The 22,875-nt window shown below is 71.1% G+C and overlaps 1 protein-coding gene across 2 annotated transcripts; it reads right to left on the bottom strand.

Moving 5' to 3' along the window:
* Window positions 1–3,326: 3,326 nt before the first annotated feature.
* On the bottom strand, window positions 3,327–22,613 carry RAMP1 (receptor activity modifying protein 1). Of its 2 annotated transcripts, none has more exons than XM_084249340.1 (3): window positions 22,557–22,613; window positions 16,872–17,010; window positions 3,327–3,788 (listed from the first exon to the last, which is right to left on the bottom strand). In XM_084249340.1, exons 1-3 carry the CDS (start codon window positions 22,597–22,599, stop codon window positions 3,533–3,535), a joined length of 438 nt encoding a protein of 145 aa, XP_084105466.1. In that variant the 5' UTR covers window positions 22,600–22,613; the 3' UTR covers window positions 3,327–3,532. The 2 variants fall into 2 exon arrangements, with proteins under 2 accessions (XP_084105466.1, XP_084105467.1); XM_084249341.1 differs by having other exon boundaries at window positions 16,896–17,010.
* Between the last annotated feature and the right edge of the window lie 262 nt (window positions 22,614–22,875).

Genomic DNA, 22,875 nt, shown 5'->3' with positions numbered 1-22,875 from the left:
TTGTAGTTCCAGTGTCTTGATGGAGCGGGGGTGGCGTCCACAAAGCCTGTGTGGAATTAGCTCAGGACATTCCTTTCCCCTAACAGTAAGAGGGGTGCTGGGGTCCGAGCGGGGTCCCTGTGTGGCCCAGGGCCGGCGGGGGTAGCCTGGGCCCTCCTCGGGCTGCCCTCACCCATGGAGCCGCGCCAGGGACGGGTGCCCAGGGCCACCTCGCGCGGCCTGCGAGGAAGAGCCAAGGCCGACTCAGGCCGGCACCTCGCGGTGCCCTGTGGGTGTGCCCTGGTCTGCTCCAGGAGACCCGGAGGGCAGCTACGTCCATGCGGGGAGAACTTCTCCTCAAACCTCCGTCCTCGTCCTCCCAAAGCCCACCCGCCGCAGCCCCCACCCGCCCCCAGGCAGAGGCTCCCCCTCCAGTAGCGGCGCTTCGGGCCTCGGCGCCCAGCCGGCGGGTCTCCAGCGTCAGAGCCCAGGACACAGCCCCAGGCGGGCCCTCCCTGCCGTGGGACACGCGCCCCACCAAGCTGCAGGGGGCCATGTCCGAGCGCCCCCTCTGAATGCCAGGGAACGTTTACACACACGCACACCCTCCCACGCACACTCCCACCCTATATCACACCCCACACCCTCCCCCACACTCACTCACCCGCACACACTCCCACTCCACACTCACATTCTCCCTACACGCCCTGCCCCCCTCCCCCCACCCCAGCTCACGCTCCCTCCTGCTTTGCCGCCGCCTTCCCCAGTGAGCTCGTCCCGCGAGAAAACGCCCCCTGCACTTATTCCTGAGGCTTCTTCCTGCCATCCGGGTTTCATCGAGCCGGACAGTCCTCTAAACGCTGCCCAGTGCCCACGCAGCGGCCTGGGAAGGCCTGTGGGCACCAGCCTGTCCCGGGCTGCGTCCCTAGGGGGGCCCCGGGGACACACGTCAGACGGGCGTGTCCTCACCCGCCCTCCCGGGAGGCAGCCGCAGTGGTTTTGATGAGCAAGAGGGACCATCTCAGGGACCGGGACTTCCTCCTGCGGGGCTGCCGCGTGCAGGCCCAGCGGGCTCCGGCCCGGCCCGGGCTGCCCCCCCGCGGGGTATCTCTGTCCGGGAAGCCCCATCTCCCGAGGGATACATCCTGGGGGCTGATTCTCAGGACTCTGGGGACAGCCCAGACGCGAAACTTCGCTTCCGAGTCCTCCCCCTCGCTTGCTTTTTGTTTGTTTGGCTTTGGGGCGAAATTCTTTGGCTTCTTTTTTTAAGATTTATTTATTTTTACACGAGCACTGGGGTGCAGGCCAGAGGCGCGGGAGGGTGAGGGAACTCACCGGAGACAGAGCGGGGAGCAGAGCAGGCAGAAGGACCGAAGCACACTGCTGAGGGGAGCAGCGGGCGGCAGGAGGGGTCTGTCACGCCGTGTGGGAATCTCCCCGGCCGGCCAGGATCGAACCCGCGCTGCAGAGGCCGCGCCACCAGCGAGGCCTGTTCTTTGACTTCCAAGTGACATTTTCTCTGGATCTCCATGACCAAGCTCTGGGCGGGCGGCTCTCCCAGCTCCGAGGGCACCCGGGCGCCCCGGCCTCCAGGTCCCTGGGAACCGGGTGTCTCCTCAGGAGCCGGACGCCGGCCTCGCTGTTACATGCACGTCGGCTGTGGAACAGCTTAGGGCAGCTTGTCCACGGCTCACAGCTGTCCCCTCTCATGGTCCACGCAGGGGGGACTGAGACATCCCCCGGTCTTGAGTTTGCTGAGTGTATGAGGTGAAAGGTGCCCCCCAATTCCATGTCCACCCGGAACTCAGATGTGACCTTACCTGGACCTAGACCTTTGCAGATGTTACCGTCTGAGTTAAAATGAGTCCCTCTGGGTCAGGGTGGGCCCCGAGTCCCTGACTCTGTCCCCACAAGAAGAGGGGGCACCACCGAGAGAGGGGGACGGCCTTGGGGGTGCAGCCACAGGCAGGAAGGCAGCGGGCCCCAGGTGGAGGGCCCCCCAGCGCCCCGCGCTCCGGCCCGGCGTGCGGCGAGGTGAGCGGGGCCGGGAGGCGGCTGGTTTCAGTCCGGTGCTCTCAGTCCGGCCGCACGCGCAGAGCCGGACTCCGCTGGGGCCGGTTCATCCTCATGAAGCCCCTGGTCGGCTGGTCGGAAGCCCCCGGGGGGGCAGAGCCTTGCCTCGCCCTGGCGGACGCTGCCCATCACCGAGGCCCGCCCGGCCAGAACGGGGAGCCCTGAGGCTCGCGGGCCCGCAGGGGAGGCTGGCGTCTGGGTCAAGGGGCTTTCCTCGTCCAAAGCGGAGTCTCAGTAATCTGTGGTCAGCAGGACCACAGGCGCGAGCCCCACTTAGGGAGGCCATGAGGCCACCCCACTCCTGCCCCCAAGGGGCAGACACTGGGGCCCCCATGATCCCTGAGGGGTGGACACCAGGGTCTCATGGGCCCTGTGGGGCGGATACTGGGGCCCCCATGATCCCTGAGGGGTGGACACCAGGGTCTCATGGGCCCCGAGGGGCAGACACTGGGGTCCCCATGGTCCCTGAGGGGTGGACACCAGGGTCCCTGTTGTCCCTGAGGCCAGATGCTTGGGTGCTGTGGCCCTGGAGGGACCAGCACACCTGCTGGCTTCCTCCCTCGTAAAGTGCAGTCCACTGTGTGGCCAGCGCACCCACGGGCCATCAGAGTGGCCCCAGAAGCCCCTTGGGAATCCTGGTCTCTTCGGGCTGGTCACAGGGCCTGCTGGTGACAGTGCCCTTGAAGGCCAGGGGGTCCTTGGGAGGAGCTGGGGGAGCCCCCCTCATGGGGGCAGGTGGGGTCTGGTGGCCCAGCGGGGCCATGGGGGGGCGCCCGTGGCTGTGGTGTGCTGAGGCGGATCAGTCTGGAAGGTGCTGGAATTGCCCCCCGCATTCCAGAGCTGTCCCTTGCTTGGGTCAGGGCAGAGCAGGCTGGGGCTGCAGGGGCCTCAGAGATCTGAGCTCATAGGACATCCTGGAGGGTCAATGCAGGGGACCCAGAACCTTCTGGAAGCCTGGTTATGGGGAAGGGGCAGGAGTTGGGGGTGAGCTGAGGCACAGTAGAAAGAGCCAGTGCGACGCTGGGGGGCAGAATGGAGGTGTGCGGGGGCCAGGCCTGTCACGGCGGCTTCTGGCGGGGCCCAGTCCAGCGTGGGCCAACCTGCCCTGCCTCACTCGTGGCCGCAAGTCCTCTGAGCCCTGGTTCTAGAATCTATGGGGGGTCACGGGGAGCACCTGCCACCTGGGGGCCCCACCCCACTGCCCCCTCCCCCTAGCATCTCACCCTTGCATCCCGCGAGCTCGCCCAGAAACAGCACGCGCCCCGAATCCCAGGACGGCCTTTTAATCACAAGCAGACCCCGCGGTCTGGCCAGCGGGGGAGGGGCGCAGAGGCTCACAACGCGGGGACAGAGCGGGACACCCCAGAGGCGACAGCTGCACCGTGCACCCTGCGGACCCCGGCCCCCCCCCCCCGGGGCGCGTCCGCCTCAGTCGGGGTCCACCCGCCACCCGGGGACCGGGGAGCTTGGGGCGGCGGGGCTACACCACGCCCTCGGGGCGCTTGCTCCTCCAGACCACCAGCCCCGTCGCCAGCAGCGTCACCAGGACGGGCACCGCGATGAAGGGGCAGAGGACGCTGCTGGGCGGGTCCCGCAGGGCGCGGCCGGACACGGGGCAGGCCTTGAAGTAGCGCCGGTGCACGGCCAGGAAGAAGCGGTCCAGGGCGGCGCCGGGCCAGCTGCAGTGCAGCTTGTCCGCCAGCTGCCGGGTGCAGGCCGTGAGCTCCCCGTAGCTCCTGCGGGAGACGGCAGGTCGTGGGCCTGGGCGGCCGGGGGGGGGGCGTCTCCCGCCCCCACAGTGGTGAGCACCCCCGGGCACCCTGCATCCAGGAGATGAAGGTCCCGCGTGGGGGTGCCGAGTCCTGCACGTGCCCTGGGCCCGGAGGGTGAGCCGGGCATGGGCTGAGCCTGCGCCGGGATCCCAGGGTGCCCCCCGCCCGGCCGATCTGGAGGGGGCAGCAGGCGCCAGAGCGCAGCGGGGGCGGCACAGCAGGGGCAGGCGATCCGCAGCCTCTTGCTGCCCCATCACCCCACCCGTGCCCTCAGCCTGGAGGTCCCCCAGCCTCCCCACCCCACCCAAGGGCCGGGCCTTGAGCGCCCCCCCCCCTCACCGGCGGCCCTGGGCACCCGTCACCCTTCGACAGGGCGCGCCTCCCTCGCTCATGGGGGGCAGCGCAGGGCCCCAGGGGGCGCCGAAACCACACACGCTGCCGAGCCCCACGCGAGGCACAGGGCTCCGTGTGAGCTGAAGGGACACGGCCCCCGCGCGGTCACCTCCTGGCCCGGGGGCCCGGGACAGTCACGCATCAGCCCCAAGGGAGGGACGCGCGCGGCGACAAGGGTGACCAGACAGAGCGACCGGGCCGGGGGCAGCGGGGGCGGAAAGCGACACTGCGGGCAGGGGGGGACCCCTGGTGGGGTTGGGGGGCGCCACACGGGGCTGGGGGTGCCGTGCAGCCACGCCCTCACTGCCTTTCCCGGCTGCTGCCCCCGGGCAGGGCCTCGCTGAGGGCCTGGCACGCGGCAAGAAGCAGGAGCTTGTTCCCCTCTTCCTTGCAAAGCAGAGACGACAGCGACCCTTTCAGCCCCTGAGAGCGCGGGTCACGCCCCCCAGACGCCCCCAGGTGGGGAGACCCGCGGGCACCACACGGGCGGGAGTCACGGGACGGGACCCAAACTGCTGGCGCCTGCTGGGCACCGGGTGAGTGCCATGTCCGGCGCGGCCAGTGCCCAGGCTCCGCGCCGCGGGGGTTGTCCCAGGACACGCGGACCCTCCTGCTGGCCCGTCCTCGGCTGTGGGTGGGGCTGGGGAGTCCCCCTGGGCGGGGCGGCGCCACCTCAGGCTGCCCTGGGTGGGGAGGAGCCCCCGGGCCCAGGAAGCCCCGCTCCCACCCCGCTGGGCACAGGCTGAGCCTGGGGCCGACCAGCCGCCATTCTGGGCTCAGGCCTCTTCCCCAGACTTCTCCGTCCAGCCCCGGCCACCCCCGCCAAGAACACCTCGTGCGGTCGCTGCCCACTGGGTCCTGCCTATTTACAGATGGCCGCCGGGGCGAGCAGCAGCTCCCAGAGCGGCGGGCGGGCGGGCGGGCGGGCGTGAGCGTGTCTGCGGGCCTGAGCGCAGGCCTCCCCCAGCCGCCTCCTCCCGCTCCAGGGGCAGCCGGACCAGGGCCCACACCTTCAGGGGCACCCTCCAGGCCAGGGACCCTGCTTGAGCCCTGCGCAGAATGTTCCCGAACACCAGGGCCCGTCAAGGCTCTCCGGGGCGCCACAGTTCACGGTTGCTTATGGCCGTGCCCTGGGGGCCGCCTGCCCTTGGGCCTTGTGTCCTGACACTCGGGAGGGCGCGGACCTGAGGACAGGGCCGCGGTGGGCCAGGAGAGGCCAGGGCTCCGCAGGCGGCCCGGGAGGGGGTCCCCTCGCCTCCTCCCGGACCCGGAGGCCGGGCCCACAAAGCTGCTTTCGAGAGCACAGACGTGAGCAAGAGGACCAGGCCGGGTGTCCGAGCCCTCGGGGCGCGGGGGAACCGCTCCGGGCTGGGCGGGTGTCTCTGCACGGGCCTCCAGGGACAAGGGGGCTTCCAGCTGCGTCACCTGCCGGCGGGGGGGGGGGGGGGGGGGAGCCCCGGTGCTGCAGCCGGCGGCGGGAAGGTGGGCGAGACCCAGACCCAGGTGAGGCCGGCGGGAGCCGCTGCGAGGTCAGGCGATGTGGGGGTGCGCGGCGCGGGGGTGCGGGGTGCTGCCGGTTGAACAGGTTTTCTGGAAACTGCGGGCGAACGGGCGGCTCTGAAGACGTTTCACCCTTAGGGGCTCCAGGCGTCGCCCCAGCTCCAGCCGGCGCCCGGCTCCGCGCACGGCCGCCAGAGGGCGCCCTCCCCGGACCGGCGCCCCCGGGGTCCCCCGCCCCGCCCGCCCCGCCCCCAGCCCCGCCCCGCCCGCCCCCAGCCCCGCCCCGCCCCGCCCGCGCGCGGTCCCCGCCAGGACTGGGGGGGGCGGGGGCGGGTGACGGGCTCGCGGGCCGCCGCAGCCGCACCCCAGGGCCCGCGCTGCTTTTCCGCAGGGTCTGGGCGCCGCCCTCACCCCTCTCCGTCCCCCTGGGCCTGGGGGCGCCAGCTCTGCCTGCCGGCCCGGCCCCCCCCACCCCCCGCCGAGCCCCAGGCCGGCCCGCACGGGCCCTGTCGGGGTTCGCCCTGTCGGGGCTCATCCTGTCGGGGTTCGCCCTGTCGCGGGTTCGCCCTGTCGGGGTTCGCCCTGTCCCCGGCTTCGTGCTCGCGCTCCACGCCCCGCTGCAGCCCCCCTCGCTCAGCAGAGGCCCCACACCCGCTGCCCTTCTGCCTCAGGACCTCTGCGCACGCGTGCACGCGGCTGCCAGGCCTGCACCCCAAAGCCGCCTCTGCTCACCCCAAGGGACAGAGGGCCCTTCTGAGGCTTCAGCGTCACTGGTCTCCCTGGTAACGGGCTCCCTCACGGCCAGCCTCCCTGCACCCCACTGTACAACGGCCTTCTGCTCACCGCGGCCACCACGCGGGCGCCCTGTTTCGGAGCCGGGGGTGCGCCCAGCAGACGCAAGCGGGACCTGGGGCGGCCACCCCACAGGCGCAGCGGGGCGCCCCAGGCAGAGCTACAGCCGCACGGGCGAGGGGCGGAAGGGGTTTGTAGGGACCTGGAAAATGCTAAATAAACCTGACCCGGGCCTGGGTGACGGTCCGCGCCCGAGGCTCTGCTCCGCGGCCCAAGGACACACGTCCCTCGGGGGGACGGTCAGCCGGGCCTCCCCGACCGCACCGCGAGCTCGCACGCGAACGGGACAAGTGGAAAGGCCCCACAACAGGCGGGATCCCCGGCGAGGAAAGCGCCCACGGGGGGGGGGGGGGGGGGTGGACACAAGACTAACACGGTCCCGACAGGCTGACGGGAAACGGCAGCGGGAAGCCAGGATGTCAGAGCTCGTGGGCCAGAACCAGAACCGGCACCAGCGACGCGAAAGCCCAGTTGTCAATCACCTTCGTGCTCAAGAGGAAGAAATGAAAATCAGTATCCAGATCCAGACACTTTCTCCGGCGTAGAGAAAAGCAGGCCGCCTGCGCCCGTGGGGAGTCGCTGCGGGCAAGGCCGAGACACGCCGCGGGCGAACCACGGCGCCGGCCTCCGCGCGAGACCCCCGTGCAGAAAAAGCCACGCTGAGGAGTGGAGACGCCGTGACGCGCGGGAGACTTTGGGGAAACGATGAACTGTCGACCTGGGAGGTGGACAACCTGGGAAGGCGGGAGATGGTCCCGCTCTCACAGAAGGCGCCGGCCCAGGCGGCTCTTTCAGACACTCAAGGCCACAGAGGAAGACGTGGCGCTCCCCGGGTCTTCTGGAAAAAGGAACAAGACCCTGACCCCAAAACTCCTAGGGGGTGGGGTGGGGGGTGTGGCGGCCCCGCCCCCGACGCCCCAGGGACAGGCCGGGCAGACTCAAGGGTCACTGTAACCCACTCGGCGCTTGCCCAGGGGATAAAATCCAGCCTCGGCGCTGACCAGAGAAACCCCGCCCTGTGACCACAGGAGGTTCCTCCTGCAGGTGATAAAATCTGGCAAACCGGCGCGTCATTTCCAGGCCCCGCGAGGCTTCACAGTCCCGGGCCCTCCCCGCGCACTGCCTCCGCCCGTCACTTGCCCGCAGACCGAGTCCGCGTGTGGGGCGGCGGCCTGCCCGCGGGCCGCGCTGCTGTTTGCAGAAGGACGACTCCCGGATTGTTTGCTGGAAACCCTTTCCTGGCCTGGGGCCCGGGCACCCCACCCGAGCTCCCTCCGGGTTTGCGGCGGGGTGAGGCGGGCCGCACAACCGCCCTCCCGGACCCGGCCGGTGGACCACGTGTCGCTGGTGGAGCCCGGGTGGGGCCCTCCGCGGTGCGGCAGTCAGGGCGGGATGGCGGCTCGCGGGGTCCCTGCGGCGGTTGCCTCCCACAGGCCAGACCTGGGGCTTCAGACACTGGGAGGGCCTGGAGTGCTGGCCCGGCCGCCCTGCCGGCCTCGGGGGCTCGCACCCACTCCTGGGTCCGCAAACAGTCTAGACCCCAGGACGGGCTCAGAGGAAACCCCACTGAAGGGGCAGCCTCCTGTCTGGGGTCCTACTCTGGCTAAACTCTCCACCCCCCACCCCCAGGGCACTGGCTGAGCCAGGCACCCCAACATTCCTGCCCGCGGTGAGGGACAACCTGCGAGGAGGCAGAAGCCAGGCGGCAAGCAAAGATGGGGACCCGCGCTCCAGGGCTACAGAACACAGACGGGTCGGCCTCCGGGGCCTAGGCTCCCCGCCCCCCACTTTCTGCTCTTTCAGTCTCTGTCCTGGCCTGAAGCCAGCCTGGCCGCCCCAGGAAGGAAACAGGTGACAGGGCGTCCCCAGTTACTGCACAGACAAGGCCTCGGGGCCTCAGGCCAGTGGCCGCAAAGGCTCTTCTCGTGTCCTCATTCCCCGCAGAACCGCCTCCATCTGCACCTCAGCTCCCACTTGGGCCTGACCCGCTCCTTATCCCAGGGACTGGGAGGGGCCTCCCGCCTCCTGCCCTGGAGGCGACTCCGCTTCCCCAGCCCCAGCCCCAGCAGGGCGGCCAGGCCCTGCGCCTCCAGCCCTGCCTGCGGGTAGACTCCCAGCCCCCCACCCCCTCCCCGCCCTCCCGGCCACCCCGCCAGCCTGCTGACTGACTTCCTCAGGCCTGCTCGGCCCCTGCGGCGCCTGGGCCCTGGCAAAGGTGCACAGTAGGGCTGGCGCTTGGTGGTGAGTGAGGAGGCTGGTGTGCCTGCATCACCAGCAGGGGACACCCCCAAGCCTGGGGTGGGGGAGCCCTGGGGCCATCTGGGGTTCCTGCCTGGGAGGGGTCTGCAGCAGGGAGCCCCAAGGCCCCCAGCTAACACGGCCCCCAGTCTACACACTCAGAGCCGCAGGGCCCTGCCGGCCCACACATCCTGCCTCGGATGCGCCCAGGAGGCGGCCCTGCGCAGACTACCAGCGGAGGGGACACCAGCATCGTCCTGTGTTTCTGTCCCCCTCGACCCATCCTGGGGTTCCGCAGGCTGGACAGGGTCAGGCCAAGCCGGGTGGGGGCACGAGTGGGCAGACACGTCGAGGCCAGCTGCAGGACTGGTGAGGGGGTGCACACGGGTGAGGGGCCAGAAGCCCCAGCTCTTCTGCCAGGGACACCACTGGGGGCCTGCAGGGGCGTGGGCCAGAGTAGCCGTTCCCAGGGCCCCGAGCCCGCAGTGCGCCTCTGGGCAGCACGCACGGTCCCAAGGTGCTTAAAGGGCAGACAGCACCAGGGACTTCGCCCTGAGACCCCCCAGGAGCTGGTGCTCAGCCCTCCTTACAGGCCAGTGTGACCCTGTGGGGGGACCCCAAATCCCTCCATCAGCCCAGCTCCTGTGCCTGCACGGAGCCAGGGCCCCTTGCGAGGGCGCTGGGTGGGCAGCTGGGGGCGCTGCTCCTGGGGACGGCAGCTCACAGCGATGAGGCCGCAGTTTAAATTCCTTGGGGCCGCAGTTTGGGGTATCTGTGCCCACAGCCACCCCCTGGGACTAAGCATATGGGGAACCGAGGCTGCTCACCTTGCGGGGCCCTGGAGGCTGGGCGCGGCTGCGGCCCGGTGACACCCAGGCTGAGGCGGCCCAGGGCAGCCGGCCACACCAGGCCTCCTGGGGCTCCCAGCCTGACAGCTGGGCGCTATATTTGGACGTTAACACCCCAGGGTTCAGCTGTCCGCGTGACGCAAGCCCAGGGCCGGGGGGATCGGCTTTCCCTCCAGTCCCCCTGCACCCCACCAGGTCAGCCCCTCCCCTGCTCTGCCTGTGGCCCCGGTGGGCTTCCTGAGACCTTGAGGGTCCCCTCATGGCCCAGGAAAGCGCCCCTCCCACTTGTGCCCCCCAGCCCTGCGGTGTTGGGAGCCCCGAGTGTGTGGGGGGAGGGCAGGGCCGTGCAACCTTCCACGCTCGGAACAGGGGACTCTGAGCCGGGCCTCAGCGCCTCCACCTTTACAAGGGGCACAGGGATCTCAGCTGCCAGGGAGTGACCCGTCCACCCGCTGCTCTGCTCCCCTCCCACGGGCCCTGGCACCCATGGCTCGCTGACTGCACAGCTGGGGGGTGCTTCTGCTTGGGGGTGCGCGGCCGGAGCGAGTGTGCGGGAGGGAGGGAGGGTGAGAGGGCGCTTGGCTCCCGGCCCGCCGAGCAGCTGGGGCGGCCTACGCGGAGCAGGGCCTGGCTCCGAGCAGTTCTCAGAAAGAAACAGCAAGAGCCCCGCCGGAACTCGGCCAGCGCGGAAAGTGAGGCGGAGAGGAGCCCAGGGAATGACCCGGGGCTGTTCTGGCCCTCCCTGGGGTCCCCGCCATGGAGTGGTCCCCCGCGGCCCAGGGGTGTGGCAGCACGGAGGGGTCACCCTGGTGTGGTGGGGAGCCGGGAATCCCCAGGGCCCTGAAGGTGACCCCAGGGGGGGTGGCAGTGTCCTGGGCCAGCTCTCGGCCCCTCCGGGAGGGGGCCAGCGGCGTCACTGTCCTCCCGGGGACTTGCCCGCGCCCTGGGCAGAGGTGCGCCGGCCAGCAGGGTGGTCTCTGGACAGGGCCCGGGGGGTGGCCCTTACAGTGGGCAGAGGGCTACAGCCGGGCCCGTGCCCTCCGACTGTTGGGGCTCCAACTGTGGGGCTCACCTGAGGGGGGTGAGGGGCTCCCCAGTGGCCATGGTGCTGGGGGAGGGAGGCCAGGCCTGGCCGGCTGAACCCCAGCAAACAGCTACTGAAGCGAATGAGACATCTGGTTCTGAAGTCGCCTAGCCCTTTAGCGAGCTGGACCAAGTGGGGGAGGGTAGTGCTTCCCACGTCACCCTGGCAAGGGAGAAGCTTCTAGTCACCACCGGGGCATTTCTGGGATTCAAAATCCATGAACCCTGAGCAGCCCCAGGGCTGGGAGGATGGGACAGAGGAACAGGCGTCCTGGGGACCCCAGGGCTCAGACCCGCTGGCCGCCAGGAGCGTGTGCACCCTCTGGTGCCGATCAGCCCGAGGGGCCCAGGCACGGGAGCGGCCCACACCCACCCCGGGTCCTGGCTGCGGGTCTGAGCACCCGTCTTGAGCTGCCCCGGGGCCCTTGCACCAACCCCCTGCCGCCCCGCAGATGGCAGGTGCTGGGCCACGTCCTGTCCCCACCTTTGCCATCACTTCCCGGCCCCCAACTCTAGCAACACGCCGAAACGGAGGTCACACCGGAAAAATAAATCAGCACCTCGTCCGCCTTCTCTGACGGGAGGAAAACCCAGAGACGGACAACAGCTCAGGCGCCTCGGAGCGCACGAGTGAGTGGGGGGGCAGACTAGGAACTCAACCCTAGGAACTCAACAACCGAGGGCTCCTGCTCTGCCCTGGCGAGGGGCCCAGAGCACGTGCCGGGCAACGGGAGAAGCAAGTCCGGGGAGGAGAGCTTCAGTCCGTTTCGCATTCCACAGCTGGTCGGGTGAACAACAGCTGCTCCAGGGCCTCCCCGGCGGCGCAGCGGTTGAGCGCTGGGTTGCGAAGCTGCCGCAGCCTCTGCAGTGCTGGTTCGATCCCCGGCTACCAGCGAGGGTCCCGCATGGCGCGCAGACCTCTCCTGCCGCCCGCTGCTCCCCTCAGCAGTGTCCTTCGGTCCTTCTGCCTGCTCTGCTCCCCGCTCTGGCTCTGGTAGATTCTCTCACCCTCCCGCGCTTCTGACTGTACCCAGTGCTTGTATAAATAAATAAATAAATAAATAAATAAATAAATCTTTAAAAAAAAAAAAAAGAAAGAAAGAAAGATAAACAGCTGCTCCACACGTCAGCCCCAGGGAGAGGGAAAGGGCGGCTGCAACAGGAGGGGAAGCTTGGCAAGAAAAGAATGAGGACAAAGCTGTCTGCGGGGGGGCGCGGAGTGCCGGGGACGCCCCCTCCTTCCCGAGGGCCCGGCCTGCCAGCAGGCCCTCGCCAGGGACCGCAGGGACAGGAGGGTGCGGGGGCTGCGGCGTTAGGACGAAGCCGCCCCGAGAAACACCGGGCTCGCGGGGCTGGCGCGGGACGGTCCCCGAAAGCAAAAGCTGCCTGGCGTGACGAGGAGAGGGCAGGCCACCTGCTGCGGGCGACGCGGCACGAGGGCACGGAGGCCGCTGCTACGAGCAGCGAAAGAGACACAAAACGCACTGGGAGAAGAGCAGACGCGGCGCGGTCGGAACCGGAGACCCGGAGGCTCCGTCCTCAGGCCTGAAAGACTCTCAGAAGCGCGTGAGGAGCCGCGCCCGGCAGGGGGGTCCAGGCAGGGCTGGGGGTTCCGGGCAAGTGGACGGGCACCGCGGTCCAGGGTGTCGCGGGTCGGACACGAGCGCCCCGAGGCGGCGGTACAGGCCCAGGAGGGGGGTGACCCACCCTGTGTCCTCACTGCGGCCTGGGAAGCGGATTCAGGAACCAAACCAAGGAAACGGGGGAGCTGAGACCCAGTCCAGGACGGGCTGCCGCGGGCAGCGGTGAGGGACGTGACGGCTGCCCAGGGACGAGGCAGGGGGAGGACGCGCGAGACGGGAGGTCCGGGGAGACGCCGCGGCTTTCACAGCCCTCGCCGTGGGAGAAGTGGCGAGAGAAGAGGACCCGGAACCTCGCGTGTGTCTTCGGAAAGAAGCAAATTTTTTTTTAAAAGGGAAAGAGAGGGAAGAGCAAGGGGCGGAGGCGAGGAGCAAGGGCTCCCAGGGCAGAGGACCCCGCCCCGCGGAGCGGCTGCGCCTGGACGCGCGCGGGCCCCGAGCGGCCAAGCCGGGCCTTGCGTGGACGACGTGGCGTCTGGACGAGAAACACGCCGACAACTGGGCTCCGCGGGGCACTGGCACCTGAGGGGCCCGCGCCCCGGCCCGGAGGACCAGGCATCTCGGGGTGACCCCATGACCGCGCCGCCCAACGCGGAGATGAAGCCGGCTTGGGGCCGGGGTGGGGCAGGAGGGGAAAGGCGCCCCGTCTCCCGGCGCAGGGACGTCCACTCCAGCTCCCGAGGAGCAGGCGACCCCGGCCCCGCGCGAGCCCAGCCTCGACCCCACGGCCGGCGGGCACGGCCCGCACCCCGCTAGGCCGAGGGGACCCTGGCCCTGAAGCTCGGCTGACTGGGGAGGAAACGAAGCCCCGAGTCCAGGCTGGGGTGGGGTCGGCAGGACCGGTGCCCCGTGCCCTGGGGGGCCCCACTCCCGCGGGCAGCTTCGTCAGCTCTTTGCTAAAGGCGCCTCTGGAGGTCGCGCCCAGCCAGGCGGTGCCAGGCCTCGGGGCCCGGGCCACACGCCGCCTGCGGGGATGGTGCTCCCCGGACCTGACGGAGGATCTTCTCCTTGAACCTCTCAGCACGACTTGCTCTGGACTCCGGCAAGTGGCTCTGAATTGCTTTCGGCAAAATAGGCCGAAAATACATTCCAGAGAGTCAACCATGGTGCGGATTCCAGAGCAAGCGCCCCGAGGCCGCAGGGTCTCCTGAACTGAGGAAACCAAAGCCAAGAGGGCTGCCTGGGGGCGGCCTGGCCCAGGCAAAAGCGGCAGCCCCGGGAGGAGCCGGCCTGCAGGACGCGCCTCCCCGCAGGAGCCCCGGCCCGCCGGAGGGAGCACCACGCCCGTACTAGGCCCACCCCGGAGGATGGAGATCAGCTTTCATCCACGCCCTAACATGCTCAGGAGACAGATGTCATGTCAGGGCGCAGCGCAGCTGGCTGGAAACGGCAGGTCCCGCGGAGGCGCGTGACGGGCGCAGCGACGGGTTCTGCAGCGGGGCGGTCTCGGGGGCCCGGGCGTGTGGAGCCGCGGCCGCGGGGCATAAACATCGCCAAAGTAAGCACCGGGGATCCCGAGAGAAAATATTTAGACTCAAATGACAAATCCTCGGCGGTACCATATTCAAGAGTTTATAAAAGAAGATTAAAAACACCCCCAATGACCCCGAAGACCAGCAGCCGCCGTCTGGTCCGACGACCGCACTTGAGAATAAACAAACTCAAGCTGCAGGACGACTGCGGCTCCCAGGGGCGGGGGTGGGGGTGGTGTGTGTGTGTGTGTGTGTGTGTGTGTGTGTGTGTGCACGCGCGCGCAGCAGCAGGGGGGCCCAGCTGGGGGCAGCTGTGGGGAGGGGTGCCGGGAGCGGCCGGGGGAAGGGGGGGCTCTCGATTTGCAAAAATCAAACCTCCACCCGCTCGACACGCCTGAACCAGGGGGAGAGGCCTTTCAGAGGCTGCAGGCTCTCCTACCCCGGCATCCGGGGCAGCGTGGCTGCCTCCTCCGGGCCGGAAAGAAGGGGTGGAGGGAAGGCAGCCGAGGGCCCTGGGGCGGCCCCCGGGGCGGGGGAGGGAGGGCCAGGGGACCGCACCCTGCTTCCAGCAGCTGCCCCACAAGGGACTCCTGACGCTGGCCTCCGCAGACCCATTTTCCCAGGAGCTTTCTGAGAAAGAAAATGGGGTTCCTCCTCCCCCTCCCCCAGAGCCCCCAGCTCGATGGTTGGGCACCAACAGACCCTGTCCCGAGGGGCGCGAGACATCCTCAAGGACTTCCCACCCCCAGGGGGACGGTTCCGCTGGCAGGGGTGGGTCGGGCAGGGCCCCAGTCTTGATCTGGGGTGTCCCTTCCCCCAGGGACTTCTCTCTCTGCCACAGCTGCAGGGGCAGCCCTGGGCACGTGAGGAGGAGAGATTCCAGAACCGTCTTCCCTCTCACTTCCCTCTCTTCTCTGGGCACAGCGGGGCCCAGCCCCGGACTGAGCCTTCCCTCCTCCTCCTGCAGGACCTGCCGCCGTCCCGGCCCTCACCTGCACCCCTGGCCCGGCCCTCACCTGCACCCCCTGCTGCGGGGCCAGGCCCTTTGGGACACTCTCCAAGGCAGCCCAGCCCCACAGGCTCTGCCGACGCCTTCCAGGGGGACTGTTTTGACTGGGCGGGGGCCGGGATCTCTGCACCCTACTCTCTGCCCACCCAGCAAATGTCGACTCCGGTGCCTCCCGGCCAAGCCGAGGCCCCTGCCCTCCGCCCTGCCCACTGCCTGGCAGCTTCATTGGCTTCGCCCCCACAGTGGGGCCTCCCTCCCCACTGCTGAGCCAGCAAGCAAGACCCTCCTGCCTCCCCATGAGCCCCGAGAAGGCCCGGGTGGGGGCAGAAAGGCCCGGCTGAGCGACAGGCCCTGGGAGCGCCCGGCAGGGGCCTGAGCCGGGCCTGGGCTCGCGGGGCTCAGGCTTATCTTGCCCGAGAGGTCAAGGCGGTGGTCAGCTTCCTGGGCTCGAGGTGCAGCTGGAGGTCTGGAGACACTGAAGGCCCCACCCCCACCCCAGGGCCCCGCGGAGGCGCCGCCTGCTTCCCGTCCTGGACACAAATGTGGCCCAGCAGGCGTGGGCCTAACCCTGAGCCCACGGGGTCCTGGCAGCAGCGCCAGAGCGCTGGGGGGGCGTGGGCAGGCGGCCTGGGCCCAGCCCTTCCGAGCCAGGGGAGATGGGCTGGCGTGGGGGGTGGGGAGGGAGGGCTGGCCTGGCCTGACAGGAAGACGCCTCCTCTCAGTTCCCCTTGGGAATCAAAACAAAGGCAGCTGCCCCAGGCTATGGCTGGGTTCTGGAGGCTTCCCTGACTCGGCTGGGCTCCCGGCTGGGCTCCCTAAGGGACACAAGCAGGCTCTTTGTTCTGACCACAGGGGCTGCTGCCGGCCGGGCAGGGCCGGGCCGGGCAGGGCCGGGCCGGGCAGGTGCCGGGGTCCGGATGCGCTGCCCAAGCCGGCAGTTCTCAGCAGCTGCAGCCGCAGGACTGGCGCTCGCCGTGGTAGAACGTGCCGGCCCCTGGCCTTGCTGCCAGCCTTCCCTGCTGTGCTGCCCCGGTCTGCCCCACGCCAGCCCAGAGCCCCAGAGGGCTCCCCAGGGAGACCCCAGCCCCTCGGGCTGAAGGCCATGTCACCAAGGTGCTGCCAGTGGACAAGCAGCGTGCACAGGTCTGGAAGCTTCGGGGCAGAGGAGAGAGGGGCTGACCAGGTGAGGGGGCTGCTGGATGCCTGCTGATGGCTGAGCAGGGGCCGACCCCCCGGGGGGCCCCTCAGAGCCTGCCCCCTGCAGGAAGGGCCCCTACACCACCTGGCATTGCTGTCTTGAGTGAGGAAGCCCCAAATGTACTTCAAAGCTGACCATTTTCTCGTGAGTTCTGGAAGGTTCCTCCTCCTTGCCCTGCTCTCCCTCCCTCATCTCTGGAAGGTCTCTGGAAACTCGCCTTCCTGATGACGCATCTTCCCATGCCCTCTGGCTCCGCAAATTAGATCACATTCCCGGCTAATACGCTAAACGATGCCGGATTCCATCAGCAGACCAGGGCAGCCCCACACGAGTCCCCCGGGGCTGGCAGCTGAGCCCGCAGGGACCCGGCGCGGGGTGGATGGGCAGACGCCCCACATATCCAAAGGAGATAGCACCCAGGAGTCCCCTCGCGCTGTCCCACGACAGCCCCACAGAGCCGGCCGAGAGTGGGGTGGCCCACACAGACTGGACACAGGCGGGCGGGCAGCGCCGGCCACCACCAGGGGGATCTGCCGCCACAAGCCTTGACTGCTGGACAGCAGGGACTTGTGGGGCTCCTGGCAGGCTCGGAATGTCCCTGCTGCCCCCCGACCTTAGCTGGGACCAGCCACAGCATCTCCCACTGGACACAGCCAGACGGCCCCTCAGCAGCGGCCTGTGCTCAGCCCCCGCCCCCTGGCCCTGGCGGTCAGGGACGTGGCCTCCTCCCGCCCCTCACCCAGGGGCCCCAAGGGTCCTCCCACCCCACCCCGGGGCCATTGGCGTCCCTCCCACAGCTGCCACCGGGACTCACGCGAAGGTCTCGCCCCAGTCGCACCACAGCGTCTCCCCGACGGTCTCCATGTCCAGCTGGAAGCGGGCGAGGCAGAACTCCCGCAGGAGGGCGCCATACCTGTCGTCCTGGCAGGCGCTGGCCGCGAGCAGGTGGTGCGCTGCGGGAGAGGGGGCGTCACCGGCCGCCCCGTGGGCTCCAGTCCTCCCGCCTGCCCGCCAAGGCCCCGCCCCGCCCCCGGGCCAGCGCTGCCCGCGCCCTGCGAGGTGCCCGTTTCTCCCCTGAACCCTGACACGGCGCCCCACACCCCTACTTCGCAGCCGGGAGACCGAGGCTGAACCTGGTCCTCGTCCGCTTGGCCACCAGGCTGCTCTGCCTGGGCACAGGGGGACGGACCAGCCACCAGGCAGACCCCCTCCGAGGCCGCCTGTCCAGCGGAGGAGACCGCGGGTCAGAGCTCAGTGCCTGCGGGGGGCGTCCCCGCCCCGCCGCCTCCCCGTGGGCCGAGCCCACGCTCTCTGTCCCTCTGTGGGGGGCGCGTGGAGGGCAGAGCTATCCCCCAGGCCGCAGGAGACCTCTGCCCAGGAGCCGCGGCCCCACCTGAGTGCATGCCGCTCCCCAACAGCCCAGGCATCAGGGGCTCCTGGGCCCTGAGAGGGCGCCCCAAGACCAGCCCTGGGTGACCCCCACCCTGGAGTGTTCTGCTCACTGTCGAGGCCAGCTTGGGAAGGGGCACTTCGACATCTGCCCACCGGGACGCCCTAAGAGCCCACCTGCCACCTGTAGAGGAGGCACCAGGGCTCCCCAGATTCAGGAAGGAGCCCCAAGTCTCCTGTCCAGCCTCGCTCAGGCCTCCACAGCTGCCCCCCCTCCCCCAGCCTCTGCCCTCTGGGCCCTTCCCGCTCCTCCTGAGGCGAGTCCCCCGCGGGGCCCCGCCCTGCAACCCCACGTGTGTGCAGGCCGCGGCCCGGGTGGGAGGAGGAAGGGGCAGCGGGGTGAGAAGCCGGGCCCTCCAGGGCCCCCCGGCCGCTTTGGGGCGTGCATCACGGCCTGGGCTCCCGGGCGCACACGGCTGGACCCCGGAGCGATGTGAGCAGTGGAGGACTCTGTGCAAGGACCTGGGGGACCCCTCCCGTCCCTGGGGCGCAGGGGACACAATCGCTCAGCAGCCAGCGGGGGGGCAACAGGGGGCGAGCAGGTGCGGGACCATCCCCTCCCCGGCCGTGCCCAGGCTGGGCTGAGCTCTGCGCGGCGCTGCCCAAGGCTCTGACCCTCTGTCTGCGTGACCTGCCCTGGCTGGTCCTGGGCCGGCGCCGGGGGCTCCGGGCCTGGCAGCTTCTGGGCTGAACCCCGGGTGCTGCAGCCTCCCCGTCCCAAGGCCAGGGCCCTGCTGCCCACGCCCAGAGGCCCCCCTTTTCCCTCCCGCCCCGGAGCCGCGGCAGACCCTTCTCTCCCGCCGCCTCTGTCGGGCCAGGCCGGGGGGTGTCGGGAAGGGCCTGGCTCCCGGGTGTGGGCTGCGCGAGGTCTGCTGCGCCGGGGGTCCAGGCTCCCACCCTGAGGAGTGGCACCCCCGCCCCCACCCCTCAACGCGGCATAAAGCGCCAGCCTCTGGAGGGCGCCCGGGGCCAGGGCAGGCGCTTCCCGGGAAGCAGGACTCGGGAAGGCAGGGCTCCCAGGGGGTGGTCGGAGGAACCCCGCTCCCCAGCGGGGGACACCTGAGGCGAGGAGCAGCCCCCCCAAAGGCAGGAGGGGCAGGAAGGGCTCTGGGCCAGGGAGGGCGCCCCGCCTGCCAACCGCGCGGGCCCGGCCTGGGCACAGGGCAGCTGGGCACCTGGGGCGGCTGCGGAGCCCTGGTCCAGACCTGCGCCTCGGACAGGGCGGCCCCGCCGGCCACCGTCCACGCCACGACCGCCGGGAAGACCTTGGACACACGTCCTGCTCCCGGGCGAGGGGCCTGCAGACCGCCTGCTGCTCTCAGGGACTCTGCGCCCCGCAGCTCTCGTGGCCCCCCGGGTTCCAGCTTTCGGGCCCACAGGCCGTGACCCCGGGGCGGGCGTGGAGCGGGCCCTCACCCCTCGGGGCAGCCGCCCACCCCGGGGTCTCTAAGGGACTCACCCTCAGCAGCTCGCTGGACCCCGGGGCCTGGCCTGCGGCCGCCGCGCAGACACAGAGGGACGCAGGGCGGAGGGCGCGCCCGCGGCTGGCGGCTCGGTCCCGTCGGGTCCACCGCCGTGGGCTGCGGGACTGTGTGCCCGACGCGGTTTGCGCCGCCCGGGCAGAGCCGTCTGAGACGCGGGTCGGCGGCTCCTTCCTGCCTCGGGCTCCCCTCTGCTCCCCGCGCCGCCGCCGAGCGCCACGTCTGTCCCCGGGCCTGCTCCCAAGAGCCATCTGCGTCCTTCCGGGCTCTGAATCACTGCCTGCCCCCACCCAGGGGCGCCCCTCAGCCAGAGCCAGGGGAGCCGCGGCCCAGGGCGGGCGATATCGGCAGAGCCGGCTTGAACAGGTCGCCTCAGCCTTCCTCGGCTGATGCCAGACCCCAGGGACCCGGGCCCGGGCAACTCTGCTCACCCCGCAGAGCCACGCAGGCCTCACGTCCTCCCCTGCCGGGCGCTCCGCTCTCCCCAGGGCTGTGCTCCCCTCCACCCCCTTGAGCGCCTGCTCTGTGCTAGATGTGGGGGGCCCGCTAGCGTCCCCCTCAATCCATGAGGGAACAAGATGCCACATGAGGTGGGGAGGGGAGTGGCATGGCGTGAAGCCTGGACGGCGGGCAGTGGTGGGCCTCTGGGCATGAGCGGGGGTCCGCCGACAGGAGGGGGAGCCCTGCAGGTCTGAGAGGGGAGAGCAACCCGGTCCCGGGGCACAGGCTGGGGCACAGGCTGGAGCCCGGCGCCCGCAGCAGCTGGCGGGAGGCGGTGGGGCCCACAGTGGGGCACCCGTGCGGCATGAGGGGTGCTTGAGGGGCAGGCAGGGCCAGAGGAGGAAGGTGGGGGCCCTGGGTGGTGGGGAGGCGCCCCAGAGCTGCGTTCTCTGGGCAGGGCGGGGCTGAGCAGAGCGCAGTGGCTACCAGCTGGGGCCGGACAGTGGGGTTCTGGCCGTGGGCCACGTGCACCCCGGGACTCAGCGGGGACCACGTGCACCCCGGGACGGCATGGGGGGGCCACACATACTCCGGGATCGTGTGTGTGGGTCACACGCACCCTGGGATTGTGCGGAGGGCCCCACGCACCAGGGACCCCGGGGGTCCGCGGGACACAGTCAGGCCGGAGAGGCGGGGGTGGCGCGAGGAGGCCCCTCCCTGCCCGGACGGCGCCGCTGTCCCGGCTCTGCTCCTGCTCAGCCGCTTCGAATCCGCTTTGTAAACGCGGAGGCGACAAAGAGACTCTCAGCGTCGGAGAAGGCCCGAGAGGAAGCGGCCCGGGGAGCAGAGCCCTTCCGGGAACAGTAACCCCTTATGCTGGCCTGAATGGGGACTTGTTCTGCGGCGCCTCGGGCTCTGCCTGTGTTGATTTAACCTCCCACTCAGGACCAGCGAGTTTTCTGGAAGTGCGGGGGTGCGGGTCACCCGTCCCAGGGGAGGGGGCTGCGATGGGGGCAGCCCGCTGGGGGCTCCTGCGGTGGGGGGGCTTGGGGACCCCGCGGGAGGGGCCGCAGGGAGGTGCATCCCCAGGGCTGCCCCCCCCAGCCCCGCAGCGCCGCTGCCAGGGCCCGTGGGACCGGAGGCTCCTGAGCGAGGCTCCCACGCCCCGGGCGCCCGCTGAGCACCCCCAGGCGGGACACGGCCAGCTCAAACCCTCCGGGCTCACCCGGGGGAGGGAAACGCTTGTCCCCTCACGGGGCACTGCCCGGACAAGCCCCGAGGGAGGGGGGGGCTGCCCTCCAGGGCCATCCTGGCGGGCAGCCTGGGGAGCGGCTGAGGAGACGCCAGCGCGCGGGTGGACCCGGGCCAGGTGGCACTTCGCCTGAAGGTTGGGGACACTGGCAGGCCAGCCCTCAGGGTCCGCTCTGGGCACGGGGGTTGAGTGGGGGCAGGGCCCACACCCCAGCCGTCGGAGGCCAGTTTTTGGAGCCTGTAGTTGGTTCATTCTGGGGGGAAATCAGGAGGAACCGACTCCCCGGCCCGCTGGGGTTCTCCTAAAGCCTCCTGCTGGTGTGTGCTGCCCCCCCCCCCCCGCCCCTGCGGCTGCAGCAGCCCGCCCGGGGCTGACCGTACGTCGGCACAGGGGCTGGCCCCGCTGGGGAAGGCAGATGAACACCCAGAAGATCTCCCCGCAGCACACACGCCGCGTCCACGAGCACTGAGCACCCCGGCAATTTGGGCCCCAGGACCAGAACCACCCCAGGCTGAAGACAGCAGGACCCCCGGGCGAGGCAGCTCTGCGGGGCCACATGGCCCTGCCCGCACTAGTCACGTACTTCAGCGCCCGCTGCAGCCTCGCCACAAGCCCGCCACCCCGTGCGGCCCCCACAGACCTCCGGGAGCCCGTTCCGGGGCAGGGAGCGGGGGTCGGCAGGTGGCCCGGCAGATGGACCCCGGCCGTGTCCGGAGAGCAGGCCCGGTCCCTGGGGCCGCCTCCTTCTCTGCCGAGGAAGAGCTCGGCGGGGCTGGGCACGGAGCCTGGCAGAGCGGGCGGCCGTGCCCGCGTCCTCTCCGCGCAGAGGACACCGCGGAGCCCAGGACAGGGAAAGCCACGGGGACTTCCACGCTCCCCGGGCCGCTTGCTTGGGAAACCGACAGCCGCCCCGGAGCCGAAGGAGCAGCGGCTTTTCCCAAAGATCCCACGGGCTATTCTGAGCCCAGCGCCGCTGCCAGGGCCGGGCGGAGGGGCCGGCGTGCCCGCCTCCAGGCCCCGCTGACCCCGTGGAGTCCTGCCTGTTTCTCAGGCGAGCCGCTGACCCGCCAGCTCCGGGGTGTGGGGGCGCAAGGAAGGTCTCCCCGTGACTGCCACAGCATTCTCGCTGAGCTCGCGGCGCGGGGAGCGGGCATCTGTCCGCTGGTTGGCCCACAGAAGCCGGCACCCCCGCCGCTGCCCTGGCAAGCTCCGGGGCGAGCTCCCGCGCCAAGCCGGAGGGGGCTCTGGCGTGAGGTCTGCGCCCTCAAACCTCAGCCAGGGCCGGTGCCGGGAGGAGCCTTCAGCTCGCTGGACCCGGCAGGTGCTGCGGTTCTGCCCCGCGACCCGGCCGGGCTCGCCCCCCGCGGGCCGGCCCCGTGCCCAGTGCCCAGCCCCGGCCCGCCCGGCCCAGCGGCCCTTCACCTGCGGGGGCGAGGCCGCACCCCGCGTCTCTGCCCCGCCGCGGCTCCCCCCGCCGCATCAAGGCTCCGTCTTCATCCGAACGCGCGTGGGGCGCCCGGCCCCGCGCGGCGAGCGGCCCGGAGGGGCCCGGAGGGGCCGAGGCGGCGTCTCCCCACGTCCCGCGGCTCCCGTCGCGCTCGGGAAAGGCGGGGGGCGCTGCCGGCGCCCCGGCCCCTCTCCGCCCGGAGCCGCCCCGACGAAGATGGCGGCCCCGCCGGGGAAACCCGGCGCCCCGCGGGGCCGCGCCGCCGACCTGGGGTAACGGCCCGGCCGCTCCCCGGCGCCCCGAAACCAGCGCTCGGGCGCGGAGACGGCCCCCGCCCCGCCCCGCGCCGCCCCGGAGCGGCCCCCGCCCGCCCGCCCGCCCGCCCCGCCGGGCCCGGGGCCTCCGAGCGCTCGCGCCGCCCCGACTCACCCAGCAGCAGCCAGAGGACGCGGCGCGGGACGGGCCCCGCCATGGCGCCCGCCGGGTCCGCGCTCTGCCCGCCGCGGGGAGGAGGCGGCGCGCCCGGCTCTGCGCGCGGGGCGGGGCGGGGCGGGCGGGGCGGGGCGCACCTGCCGGCGGGGCGCGGGGCGCGGGGCGGCCCCCGAGGCCGAGGCCCGACGAGCCGCGCTTCACGGTCGGGGGGGGGGCGGCCGGCGGACCCCGCGTCCCCGCCTCGAGCGCCCCCCGCGCCCCCGCCCCGATTCCGCCCGCGGGTCGCTCGCCCGGCCGAGGCCGCCCCCTCGGGGGC

The sequence above is a fragment of the Talpa europaea genome (genome assembly GCF_964194135.1).
Source record: "Talpa europaea genome assembly, chromosome: 1".
Classification (NCBI taxonomy): Eukaryota; Metazoa; Chordata; class Mammalia; order Eulipotyphla; family Talpidae; genus Talpa; species Talpa europaea.
Note: the sequence above shows the minus strand (reverse complement) of the source record. Positions and strands in the feature narration are given on the sequence as shown.